The 12,668-nt window shown below is 39.2% G+C and overlaps 2 protein-coding genes across 3 annotated transcripts; one reads left to right on the top strand and one right to left on the bottom strand.

Annotated features, from left to right (window-relative positions):
- Positions 1-1,050: 1,050 nt before the first annotated feature.
- acox1 (acyl-CoA oxidase 1, palmitoyl) lies at positions 1,051-11,043 on the bottom strand. 2 transcript variants are annotated; one of them, XM_029150684.3, is made up of 14 exons: positions 10,825-11,043; positions 9,913-10,072; positions 9,012-9,172; positions 6,131-6,238; positions 5,914-6,033; positions 5,686-5,801; positions 5,324-5,493; positions 5,032-5,194; positions 4,370-4,560; positions 3,918-4,097; positions 3,412-3,517; positions 3,087-3,230; positions 2,715-2,921; positions 1,051-2,622 (listed from the first exon to the last, which is right to left on the bottom strand). In XM_029150684.3, the coding sequence occupies exons 1-14, from the start codon at positions 10,931-10,933 to the stop codon at positions 2,572-2,574; spliced, it is 1,986 nt and encodes a 661-aa protein (XP_029006517.1). In that variant the 5' UTR covers positions 10,934-11,043; the 3' UTR covers positions 1,051-2,571. The 2 variants fall into 2 exon arrangements, with proteins under 2 accessions (XP_029006517.1, XP_029006509.1); XM_029150676.3 differs by lacking the exon at positions 9,012-9,172 and adding an exon at positions 6,966-7,126.
- An 85-nt stretch (positions 11,044-11,128) lies between these two features.
- On the top strand, positions 11,129-12,586 carry ten1 (TEN1 subunit of CST complex). The gene is made up of 3 exons (XM_029150724.3): positions 11,129-11,314; positions 11,693-11,850; positions 12,173-12,586. The coding sequence occupies exons 1-3, from the start codon at positions 11,226-11,228 to the stop codon at positions 12,322-12,324; spliced, it is 399 nt and encodes a 132-aa protein (XP_029006557.1). The 5' UTR covers positions 11,129-11,225; the 3' UTR covers positions 12,325-12,586.
- The last annotated feature ends 82 nt before the right edge of the window (positions 12,587-12,668 follow it).

Below are 12,668 nucleotides of genomic sequence, written 5' to 3'. Positions count from 1 at the left end.
CGGGGCGAAGCTTAGATTCAAAGATTATACACCTAATTCAAATAGTTCTGCCATATAATAATGCTGGTATGTTTTTGAATTTAGGACTCAGCTCAGAAATATCCGGTTTGAATATGCGTTGTGTGTGTTTCAGAGAGCGTCAGATAAAGGACACGAGCGATGGTGTGTGTGTGTGTGCGCGTGTTCAAAAATCTCCTGCAGTAAAATGCCTCTTCATTTTATTCCTTCTCCGTTCACTAATGAAATGCCCCCTCAGCCAATCTGCGTGTTTGTCTTTGGCAGTCAAGTGACCATACACAGTTATATACAGCTAACAGTTCTTTTTGTTTGTTTTTGTACACAACAAAGTCAAGAGACCATTTATTTGCTCAAGTACAGGTTGAAAAACATAACATCCCTGACCCTTCAGACGTCAGAAAATATGACACACACACACACACACACACACACACACACACACACACACAAATCACTGTTTTACAGTCAGAGTGTCAAAGATCACTACTTTTTACCTACTACCACTACTATTGGCAGGGAGATTTATAATGGTTTAGATTGAAGTCTATGGGGCCTTTTTGGCCCCGAGAGCAAGCACTACTTAAAAATACTAATACAATTAAACCAATATTATTGTTATTTTAAAAAAATATATAAGACTCCATTCGCCACCAAAAAACATCCTCCTACTATTTAGTTTATGGAAAATGTTTTTGTGGTTTTTGCCAAAAAATAAGCAATAATTCAAATAGGATAACAGACGTTCAAAGTGTTCAAATCCTGAAAATGATTGAAGCGGTGATTTACAAGAAAAACAATATAAAGTTTGTGTAGCCTTTTTGCCACAAGGGTCTCCAGTGTATAACACTTGTATGAATGACAATAGAAGTTAAAAAATAGTGGATTTCAAGGATTCAACTAAAAAGGATTTTTGACAAAAATCATGCCAGCACCTGTAACACAGCCAAACTGATAAGCAACTGAAAAAAAACATCCAAAAGTTACTGTGGGATGCATAAGGGTTAAGATGGTTAAATACAATATCAAACAACACCAATTACTATTTTTTTATTAATATACATCACCTATTATTTACCAACCATTAAAATGTTGTGTGAAATCAATGTTTTATCCAATGAAACAAGTTAATTTATTACAAATGTGCTTAATACCTTTGTCATAATCATGCTTGTACAGCAAAATCAGCAGATTAATAATCATTAAACACAGTAATGAAATACTACAAGCTTTGTGAAAACATTGTCATTATCTCACAAAGTCTTTACAGTTCACAATGAAGCTTAAGATTAAACTGTCTCATCATATCATCATTCTAGTCATGAATGTGAATGTTAATAGTTGCAACTTAGAATTTATCAGCCTTAGTATCATTTAGACATAAAACACAGTTTTACAGAAGAAATAATCCAAAAGCACAAATCTACCAGTTCTATAAGAAATTGTAAAGCTTCTCTCTAAAGCGATTTTTTGATAGAATAACAGAAAGCGTTAATCTAGAAATATGATCCAGTCTGCATGTTTTAGATTAATTTCAATATCACTTTTGAACAGCATAATAAAATTGGACATATTGAATTTATTTCGTTAATTTTGAAAGCAACAGCTAAAAATTATTCATTCAGATCGTTGGCTTTTACTTATACATCAGCCCCACACAGCAGGGAGGGAGGGAGAATACTAATTCGCGCGCACACACACACACACTAGTATATAGTGCAGTGCCTTATTAAATAACCTTTAGACATTCAGACACTACTGTCCTCACACTTGATATTCACACGCTTAACATTCCTTAACCAACACTATTTTCTTCAAAGGCTTTCTATCGTATAAACATATTCATTGTAAGGTGGACATACAGACGTATCAGAATTATGTCTGAATTTGAGACAAAAAATCTGAACGCATCTGAATCAGCCAATGACACAGATGTGACAGACTGTGCTGTTGAGCAAAAAGGCAGCATGAAGATTCTCAGGCAACCTTTCACCTTATAAGCCTACACTGTTACAGTTACCATAACTGATGCACATATGCAGATGTTTCAAGTAGTGGAAATCTGTTTAGTAGGTCTATGTAGCCTAACAGATTGACTAACAAAACAGTACAACAGTGATTTAACTAATAATATCAAAAAGGTATAAAATGATGTTTGGACCACCTCAACTACAAAACAAATAAAGGCCTCATCTTATGAAAATTGTGACACATTTTTAAATAGACTGGTCCTTCTAGTCATTGGACAGTTGACATTGCTGTTGGTTTCTTCACTCTAAAATTAGGTATTCATAATAAACATTCACATTCATGATAACATTGTGTTCTTGGGAAAAAAAGGTGTGTTTGGGGGGGAGGATTAACAACATCTTGCTTGAATCACAGGCATGTAGCAGAGGTAGAAAAGAGAAGGAAATTTGAAATACTAAATATATTTGTTATTTTCCATTAGAACATGACAATGTAATTCTATTACTACATTTCGGGCATCATTAGGTTGATATGATGGGTTCCTACAAATGCAGCAAACTTGAAGTGTCACAACCCGGGATGAGTTTACAGTTTAGCCCGCAGGGGCTTCAGGTACTTGTGGAAGGATTTGTGGACCTGAGGGTAAAAAGGGTCATAATGCTGTACACATCTATTTGAATATAACATAATTATAATTTGATTAAGAGGATTTTATGATCCAGACTAACCTCAGTAGAGTTTAGTGGTGAGCGGCGTGCCCATTCGTACATGTTGTCGTAGACGTTTCCATCATACCGTCCCAAGACGGAGTTCAGAGTCCTGTCAGTAAAGTTGAAGGCATCTACAAGTGCCACAGCATTTGGTCTCAGCTGAGAGAGAAGGTCCTTGATACGAACAGAAATCTGCAGCATCTGGGGCACACTAAGCAGTCCAGCCTAAAAGACAGAGGACAAAGACATCAGTGACATCACGCCTGATCAAGGTAATCAGCACAGAGTTGGAAAACCAGCAGGGACAGCAGGCCTCAAGGACTGGAGCTCGACACCTGTGAATCAGATTAAAGAATTAAATGTGGATTGTATTGGTTCTTTCTTTCTGACCTGTAGGAAGTCTCCAGAGTTCAGGGCGATGCCATGCAGAGTGTAGAGCAGAGCTAGAGTTGACAGCACTGAGTGTACTCCTGTGTCTCCAATCTCCCCAAGCTTGTCAGTAAAAAGCTTTACAACAACATAATGACAGTGAGCCTGCAAAAAAAAATAAAAAAATCAAACATGAACATGATTCAATTTTACATCTTTTTTTCTTTAAATATAAAAAGAAATTTTGCTCTCACATTTTCAGTAGTAGAGTAGTAGTACATTTAAATAGAAAAATGACAATTATTCCCAACAGAGGACACACACCCACACAAAGAACTGAACTTACATCTGAGGCTTTGACTAGATCGATTGCATTATTGTTCCAGGCATCCTCCTCACTCTTCCTGCGCTGCATGTCTTGCTGGATGTTTTTAGCTGCCAGCTCTACAAGGCTAAGAAAAATAAAACAAACAAACAGACACACACACACACACACACACACACACACACACACACACGGATACACACACACACACACACACACACACACACACACACACACACACACACACACACACACACACACACACACACACACACACACACACACACACACACACACACACACACACAATGTTACTATAACCTCATTAAAAAAAGAAAACACAATAGCTGCCAACACACAATGATCTTTTATCTCTTGGATCTCTCAACTGGCACTCAATTTCCATTTAGGCGTTTAAGGAATCTACATAAAAACTAATTTCCTTTAACAATTGATCCATTAGATGAAACCATACAGACTATAGACACAGAGCAATATATTTGCCCTCTTCTGATATTGTCTCTTACATGGCAGCCCGTAGTTTGTAAACTTCCACCAGACTACTCAGGTCATTAACATCAACCACAATGGGTCTGGATGAGACAGTCTGGGGCTGGACCCTCCCACGCCCTGCGTCATTCAGGTATGAAACAATCCCACTCAGCTGCTGGCCATTCTTGGCCAAACGATAGCTTTTTACCAGGTACCTGCACAGACAGAGATAAAGAACTTAGTATTGATGTATGAACTATTTAACATAAAATCATCAATTACAAACAAATACAATAGGTAATCAATAGGTCGCATTGACCTTTCTTCAACTCTTTTCACATACAAAATATAGGTACTAAGCAGAATAATTTTAAATTACAGTGCTACAACTCGAAGTAAAGTGATAACAGCAGTAAGCAGAATATTGCAACATAAAATACACTTTCATGTGCTTTTGTCAGACGTAGGAAGGAAGCTTTGCAGCTACCTCGCAGTCTGCAGCATCATGACAGTGTTCTCTCCCTCATAGGTGCAACTGGGGGTGAACTCAGTATAAATATCAGGTAAGGCACTGCTGCGAGAGTACCCATGACCGCCACACGACATGCGACACACTTCAATAGCGGAGTTGGCTGCCCATGTGGTGAAGGCCTTCAGGCCTGCAGACAGGGCATGAAGCTGTGGATGAAAGGGCACAAAGGGTCAACAGCTTTTAAAAGATCACCACTAACAGTTTTTAAAAACATGGATATACGTCTACTAATGCATTCACTAAAATGAGCCATGGATACCTCATTTTAATAATTCACTATATAAATACTCTTGAAAAGAGAAAGCATAAAAGTTAAAAATAACAGTACAAAACAGTGGGGGCAGGTACAGTATGGTGCAACCAAAAGTAATAAAGTTTAATGCAGCAAATGTATGCAGTATATTAAAAGGAAAATCCTTTGGGTGTTTTTATTACCATAAATATTTAGGTTCTGACAAAGACCTACCAGGTAGACACTAAATACAGTAAACAAACTTATTTGGATATTTACTGATGTGATTGGTTAAAACCAGACAGCTCTTTCCTCTGCGCATCATGCTCAGTTATTCAGCCATCATAATGCTTCCAGTATCTTTTAAGGTATCTCTGGTCAGTACCTCTGGCAGCTCACTGAAGTCCCCCTCATTAATGTCTCCAGTAATGCGCTGGTAGGTCTGTGTCATGTACTGGCCAACAAAAGTGAAAGCATAAGCCATAGCCAGCACAGGAAAAAGCTTGTACTGCTGCGTCTGGTAGTCAAGGATCTGGGGTTCTGGCTGGCTGCAAGACAAAAACAATATATATATATGTGACGCAGCACTTGGCTTGTAAACTTTACGAACAGCATGCATCCATTCAACCAAAGCAACGCTCTGATGGTGTAGCCATTTTCATCTGCTATTGACTAACCCAGGCCTGATTTCAGACTGACGGCGGACAGTACTGTAGCGAATGGCAATGGTGCTTGACTTGGCGACGGCCTTAGCTGAAGTGCCTACAATCAAGGAGCGGATGAACACCATGGTGCCATAAGTCAGTTTGGAGCTTGGAGGTTTCACATAGGCTCCATCAGGCTCCACCTGGTGGAAGGAAAGACATGGCCTGACTCCAGATGTTTTGGCAGAAAACGGACACTTTAAAGACAGTCATCAGTCATCAGTGGATGTAATAACACACCAATCCTTTCACAAATCAAATCATCATCTTCTAAAGTTCCAAAGACTGTTATTGTTTTATATTTATAATATATATTTCAAATAACTTCACATCACCTTGGCATATTTCATCAGCATGTTCTCTCGAGGGATTCGCACATTCTCTAGTTTCAGGAAACCATTGTCAATTTCATTAAAGCCAAACTTGGGGCCGATGTCACCAACAACAATGCCTAAGACAGACAGGAAAAACAGACGAGACACTGAGATAGTAACAGAGGGGGAGGAAATGAGGTCTAACATTACCACAAACACCACATCAAGTGAGTCGCCCGGGGTGGTTACCTGGCAAGGGTTCGTGTGTTTTTATGTCGCGGATGGGCACGATAAAAGCATGAAGACCGTGGCACTTTCCCTGAGTGTACAGCTGGGCTAGAACTATGGCGTGGTTTGAGGTCTTTCCAACTGTAGAGAGAAGAGAAAGAGAGATGATTAGACAGGTCAGCTTCAAATGTTAATCACATCAAAATGTCTGCTTACATAACAATGTGAATGTACTCACGTCCTCCAGGCCACCATTTGATAGAGCTGATTGTAGGGCTGTTCAAGACAAACTCCTGTGTAGATGGGTCATATGTGGCAGTGGTCTCCAGCCCTCTGAGATGTGTGCCTGGAGAAGGACGCCATTATCCAAGCACAATGTTCCAACAAAGAGTAAACAGTGTTAAAGAAAATCAAATGTTACTCAATATGCTAAACATGTTTATTAGTAACCACAAAACTAAATAAGTTAATAAAGGAATAATTAGTCAGATGATGATATAATGGACAGGAAACATATTTACATATTTAATAGTATAAAATAAATAAAATGGGTTAAAAATAAATAAATGTTTAATAAAAAAAAAAGAATAGCAAAGCAGTGCATTTGTGTAGGTGTTTGACAGATCTTGAAATGTTTTTTCAGTATGAATGCGTGTTTACACTGGAATGTTACTAAAAGGTAATATCAGCTTAACAGGCTGATTAACAAAGGCAGTTTTTCAAGCGTTCTAAGGGTTATGTGCTCCACACAAGGGCAGAAACAGTTAGTAAACTGGTTCTCACATGAAGTTTGTTCAATAAACAATTGAAAGTGTTTTGTTATGTATGTAATATGTAAATAATACAAACACGTGTGATCCAGACAAATGTCAATTGAATCACCAACATAAAAAAACGTAACATCAACTTCTATCACAATCAGAATCATACAAAACATGAAAGATCCAAACCTTTGAGGTTGATTACAGTGGTACTAATAAAAAGAACCTCATAATACTAAGTTCAACAAAAAAAACATTATGCAAAACAGGCCTAAAAGATCTAGAACTGCCCGTTCTTTTTAATTTTTTTACCGTGACCCATTTCAGTCTGAGCATAGGTGCCGATGATCTCCAAGTTCCAGGCAGGCATGAAGAAACGGTCCATTTGCTCTGAGGTGGCCTGGTTGAGCAGTGTGGGCAGGAACATTCCCAGGTGGAGGTCCAAGGGCTCTGCCCTGTTTGGGTGCACACAGCTAGGCCACGCGGGACAAGGGCAGACGAAAAAGGAGAGCAGGTGGTGATGTAGAGGGCGCAAGAAGAAAGAGGAGTAGCAGTTTGATGGACGTTCAGATTGGTGAAAGTGCAGAGGGATGAGGGGAGATTGTTGGATTGTTGTGAAATGATAAAGCAAACATGGGTGTGAGAGACAGATTGAAAGAGCTTGTGAGCATATCATGCATATTGATAAGGCTGATTGAACCATAACGAGTATAATTTAACTTAAATTAATTAAATTCACACTTGATTACATGTGCATCAGAAAAGGAAAACTTTTTTTTTCCAGTTTTGTGAGGCGCTGTAGTCACACTGTTCTCAGTTTGGCGCTAACCCTTTTTGACCCTTTTTCAGCTGCTTAATTGAAAGTATAAAACTGTGATAAAGACATGTATTAAGAAAACAATGACTAGATGAATCAATAATTTATATGTTGAAACTATGTTATGGCACTAATGGTCCGCTCACCCAGGACATGAACACTTTCAGCCCCTCCCCTTTGGCAAGAGGCTCTGGTCCATCAGGACTAGGACCTCATGCCACAAGAACAGCTTCTTCCCCACTGCAGTCAGTCTATTGAACTGTGCCCCAACCCTCCACAGCTGACACAAGGACCACCGCTGCCACTCTACAGGTCACACCGTCCTAGACCACCTGCACACTCTTTCCACTCCACTGTATATAGTCTGTACATAACTTCATCTTAATTCATTTTAATTGTTTGTATTTTTATTTTGCGCTACACCACCTGCCAACACCAAGTCAAATTCCAAAGTGTAAAGTGCTCTCTACAGCACCTGGCAATAAAGTCTTTTCTGATTCTGATAATTCTTCAGGACTTTGTTTCGAAATGTGACACGTTTGGATGAACACTGAACAAAGTGTTCATCTGTGTTGTGGTATGGTACGTCTGGCAGAGTAGCTTTGCACAGATGAAACACAAATTCATTTTATCATTCAGTTGGCTTAGTTACAGAAAGCCAAGGGACAATAGCGGGTTTGGCCTATTTTCTCTCACAACAGATTCGTCAGCCTCTTGGATTACAAAGAGACATTCAGAAGCCTCAGTCTCATTATGGGATCCCACAGCCTGTACTTCTGCACAAACATCTATTACTTTTAATGGAACACTGCATAACATTGGCCAAAGCCTGTTCTGAGCAGTGTGTCCTATCTACTGATTCCCCAGTGAGCTTCTTCACCATTTCTGGTCATGTTAAAGGCCAAGGTAGGCTTGATAAGGGAAAGATAACATTTCTGCTTAGTATTCATTGTAATTCATTTGAGAATCAACTTAAAAAAAAGAATTAATCAAGACAAAACAAGTGAATGAGAGGAAAGGGGGAGCTGACGAGCAGTTGAACTAAATCTAAAGTTGTTAACGTAAAAAAAAAAAAAAGTACACTAACAAGATTAAAAGCAAAACAATGTGACAAGCACTAGTAAAGTGATGTCAGTATACTACATCTTGTAACAAAGCAGACGTTGCCATCTTGTTAGAATTCAATTTGATGTCAGGACATGCATCCAGCAACTACTTTTTATTTTCACTATGATCTTGATCTGTCAAACACATACAACAAATTGCCAGCACTACTCCTGGTAATGAAGTTACCAAGCTGGCTTAAATAAGCCTTTTTTCTGCCTCATATACAATTTACATCAACAAGGGCATAAAATCCTAATTTTGTGCTCACAAATATGCCCATGAAAAAATATGCCCTCATCCATGAGTGGGGTGTGGTATAGAAAGTCCTATGTAAAGACACAGTAGGCCAATCAGCAAAGTGGCATGTGCCAACTTAATACAACTATCAAAAAACTAAGTTTCTAAGAATTTAAGGGCTAAAAGTTCAGACTGACCGTGACCCAGCTCAGTTTGGGCATATGTGCCCAAAATATGGAAGGAGTTTGCCAGAGGTAACCATTTCTTGGACTGCTGAGGATCACACTGATAGGACAGGGTTGGGGTGAACATGGCAAAGTGTAAACCCAGGGGCTCGTGGTGATGGCTGTTAATCAAACTGGGTGATGGGAGATAAATAATACACAGCTGAAGTTCAGACTCACTCACGCAACCGTATTTATTATATCTATGTCGCAGTAAAAGATCTAACAGACAATGTTAGAGTTTAGGGAAAATATTAAGCTCATCACTTCCATCAAGTTCGCAACTCTGTGATAAAAATAAAAACTCACAGTGAAGTTGAGGTAGAGAACTAGATTAGGATTGGTTAAACTGGCAGCATAATTACTTATTTACATTATCTAGCATTATCTACATTATATGATATTTTGTCAACATCTAGAGCCAAAGATACCAATGTAGCCAAAGTAATAAACCTATGTCATCAATCAGAATCTACACTCAGAGTTCATAGAGGCAGCGTTTAGCGCTACATACCCTCTGACACAGTTGTGTGAATTTTCTTAATGAACTTTGCTCAACCTGAATTTGTTTGTGCCAAGTCCATAGGTGGGTACACAGAGTGCTAGTTTAAGTTCATCATGTACCCTGTAAACATTTGTTCTCCCATCATGATTACTAGGCTATAACACAACACCCTATCACATTTAAACCCAGTAATAGCAATAGTAGTAGCAATAGGATAATGTGTGTAGGTTAACACATAATTCAGTTGGTATGTTACCCAACTACTGTGATAAAGCACAGTCAGAGTGTAGAGACACTGCAGTCCAACCTTAATACCTAACACAGCAGCAACAGCAGACCTGACAGTGTGTTGAACATCATTCCACATACTTCTTATAGCAGTAGATCTCATCTGGGTCAGAGATGCCATATTCTCTGAGCTTCAGGATCATTTGGGCACTTTTTCTTACAGCCTGATCGTAGCGCTCACTGCGGGACAGGAAGTTTGGGTCGTCCTCCCAAAAGTCTGGGTCATTGAGAACCAGCGACTCTGCAGAGGACAGTGAAAATGTACTCAAAAAACTTTACATTATACATTATGCAATGGTTCAACTGTACGTTTGCAAAAGTCTGATCACTGTTGTGCACATACAAAACGTTTTAGTGTATATAAAGTAGGAAATTCTCTCTACACACACGTGCATTTTCTCAATGACTTGTCACCAGTGGTTCCCAGAGCCGTTCATAAAGGCCCCTGTATCATCCAGCCTCTGGTGGACAGAACACACCTGGTGCAGGCAGCGATCCGTGGGTGAAAACGCACAGGCGGCGGGCCTTGATCATTTCACATTAAACGATCCTCCATAAAACTACAGCTGGGGTCTGATCAACATTCACTTCTCAACATACAGTTATACGGCTGTGTTGGAAGCATACAGGTACTAAAACATTAATGTCATCTTGACAGGAAAGACCGAGCGGATATTTGTTAAGCGATCTTCACTCGGAGTTGACCTTTGGCACGCACAACCTCGCAATATCATTTTACCAGCAGAAATGCTGCTGTACAGTGCTCACTTTGTGGAATTTACTTCTAAACACAGAAAAGTTTTGGGGGAAACCTGGAGAACGTTAGCTACTTAGCGGGTAACTGCTAGCAAATACACAGCTAACTGATAAAAGGTTTCTTGCGTTAGATGAGTAGACGATGTCTCCGTTTGTTTTGATCATTTCTATCATCGCATTATTTTTCGCATTTAGTACGAGCACTTTTATCGGGCGAGGAAGACATTACGGACTCACCAATCTCACGTCTTCTCTTGGTTTTTTGCGGGCTTCCGTCCAAAATGTTTGTCAGTGTCTCCACGTTAAAGGTGGCGTTTTCTCGCTCCCTCTTAATATCGGGATTCATGGCTGGAAGGGATATTCACTAAGAAGCGTTACGGCAAAAGTAGTGTTTCTTATCTGACCTCCTTCTAACCTGAAACAAGTGGATCCTGGCTGCAAAACTCGAAATGGGGCGGTGTCGAACTGTGACGTCAGTGACTCGCCATATATGGAGAATACACGATTTCAAACCGGAACTAAAGGGGGCGCTGAGGAGTCAATTCAGCCGTGTAAATAAGCGTTGACGCGCACGCGAAGAAAACGACCGAAACGGCGCTTAAAGTCGTGTATAGGTTGGACCCAAAGCGCTTTCCGCGATGCTTCCCGCTGCTGCGGTTTTTCACTTCCCATGGGAAATAAACTCTGGAGCAGTGAAGGATGGAGAGTCTGTCAGAACATTCGGAAGGTGGGTCGTGACTCAAGTACTAATGTAACCACTTAACTACCGCTTTTCAGTTTCAGTTACCGGTACATCAACACAATGTCAATAGAAAAGCAAATGTACATTTTGCTCTACTTGTCTACTCGTCTCTACAAATAGCTGTTTATGTTACACATGTTTAATGCAAAATACAAATAATTATTAAAATGGGCTTTAAAATTGTACGCCAACTCTAATCTTTTAAACCTTTTTCCTAATAGCAGAGCATATATCGCACTTTTAGATGATTTTTTTTGCCACTTCTGAAGATTGGATTTATGCTCATGGTGGAGAATAAAGGTATAGATTTAAGAAGGTCTTAACAAATAAATGTTGTTGAACTGGACTTGGTCTGATTTTCAGGCTTGTCTGCTATCAGCCTGAGGAGTCCAGGGCTACGCTGTCCGCTCACCATGCTGCGAACGAGCACACTGTGGTCATCCACACGTTGTTTGTGGAGCCTTTTAATCCAATACTTGGGGCCCAGTATCTTGTTCTGGGTGAGATAGAAAACGCTGAGGGTAAGAAAGGTCTTTCTGTAACTAAGAAACTGTTTACTAAAATCCTTTTTTATTGGGGCAAAATGGCAAATAATAAAACTGATTGATCATGAAAAATGTGATAAGATACTATAATCTGGAAATTACATTTAGAACTAAATTAGAGTTTGAGTTACAGTGTTAATATAACAAGATCTCTAATAAATAATGTCTGATAAATCTGTCTGTATTCACTTTTAGGAACCAGGTAATATTTAATACCAGCAAATGCTTTGTTCTTTCCTTGACCCCGTTGCATCACGTTGAAGCATACACCAGTCTTTATCCTTGTATTATTTCACAGAGGTTGATGTGAGGGTCCAGGCTCGTGTACTGAACTGCATCGATGGTGTAAATGTTGCTCTTCTGCAGAAAGCTATCAATGAGCAGAGGAGCTTCTTCAGGGAACGGGAGTGCACACAAGATGGCGTTGCACAGCCTGGAGATGCAACCTGATCAAGTTCTTTATTCATCATACCTAAGCCACAGCACTGGACCCTAAGCTGTTTGATAAAGTGCCCTCTGCTCTTTAGTATAATGTACAATACTATGTGTTGCTATGCAACATAGATATAATCATAAACTGTCTGTTAATTCAATTGACCTAGATGATACTTTTGTTTTTAGGAAAAGTGCCTATTCACCAGTAACGTTTTTGGTTTCTGATGAGCTTTCTTGAGAAAAGACAATACTTTTTAATACAAAACTTGCTTTTTTTTTAAACAAAACAATAAAATAAATAAAAGAACAAAATAAGAATCTTGTTAAATTGTGTTGATGGTGTTTTTAAATGTTTATTT

The sequence above is a fragment of the Betta splendens genome, chromosome 1, assembly GCF_900634795.4.
Source record: "Betta splendens chromosome 1, fBetSpl5.4, whole genome shotgun sequence".
NCBI classification, from domain to species: Eukaryota; Metazoa; Chordata; class Actinopteri; order Anabantiformes; family Osphronemidae; genus Betta; species Betta splendens.
Note: the sequence above shows the minus strand (reverse complement) of the source record. Positions and strands in the feature narration are given on the sequence as shown.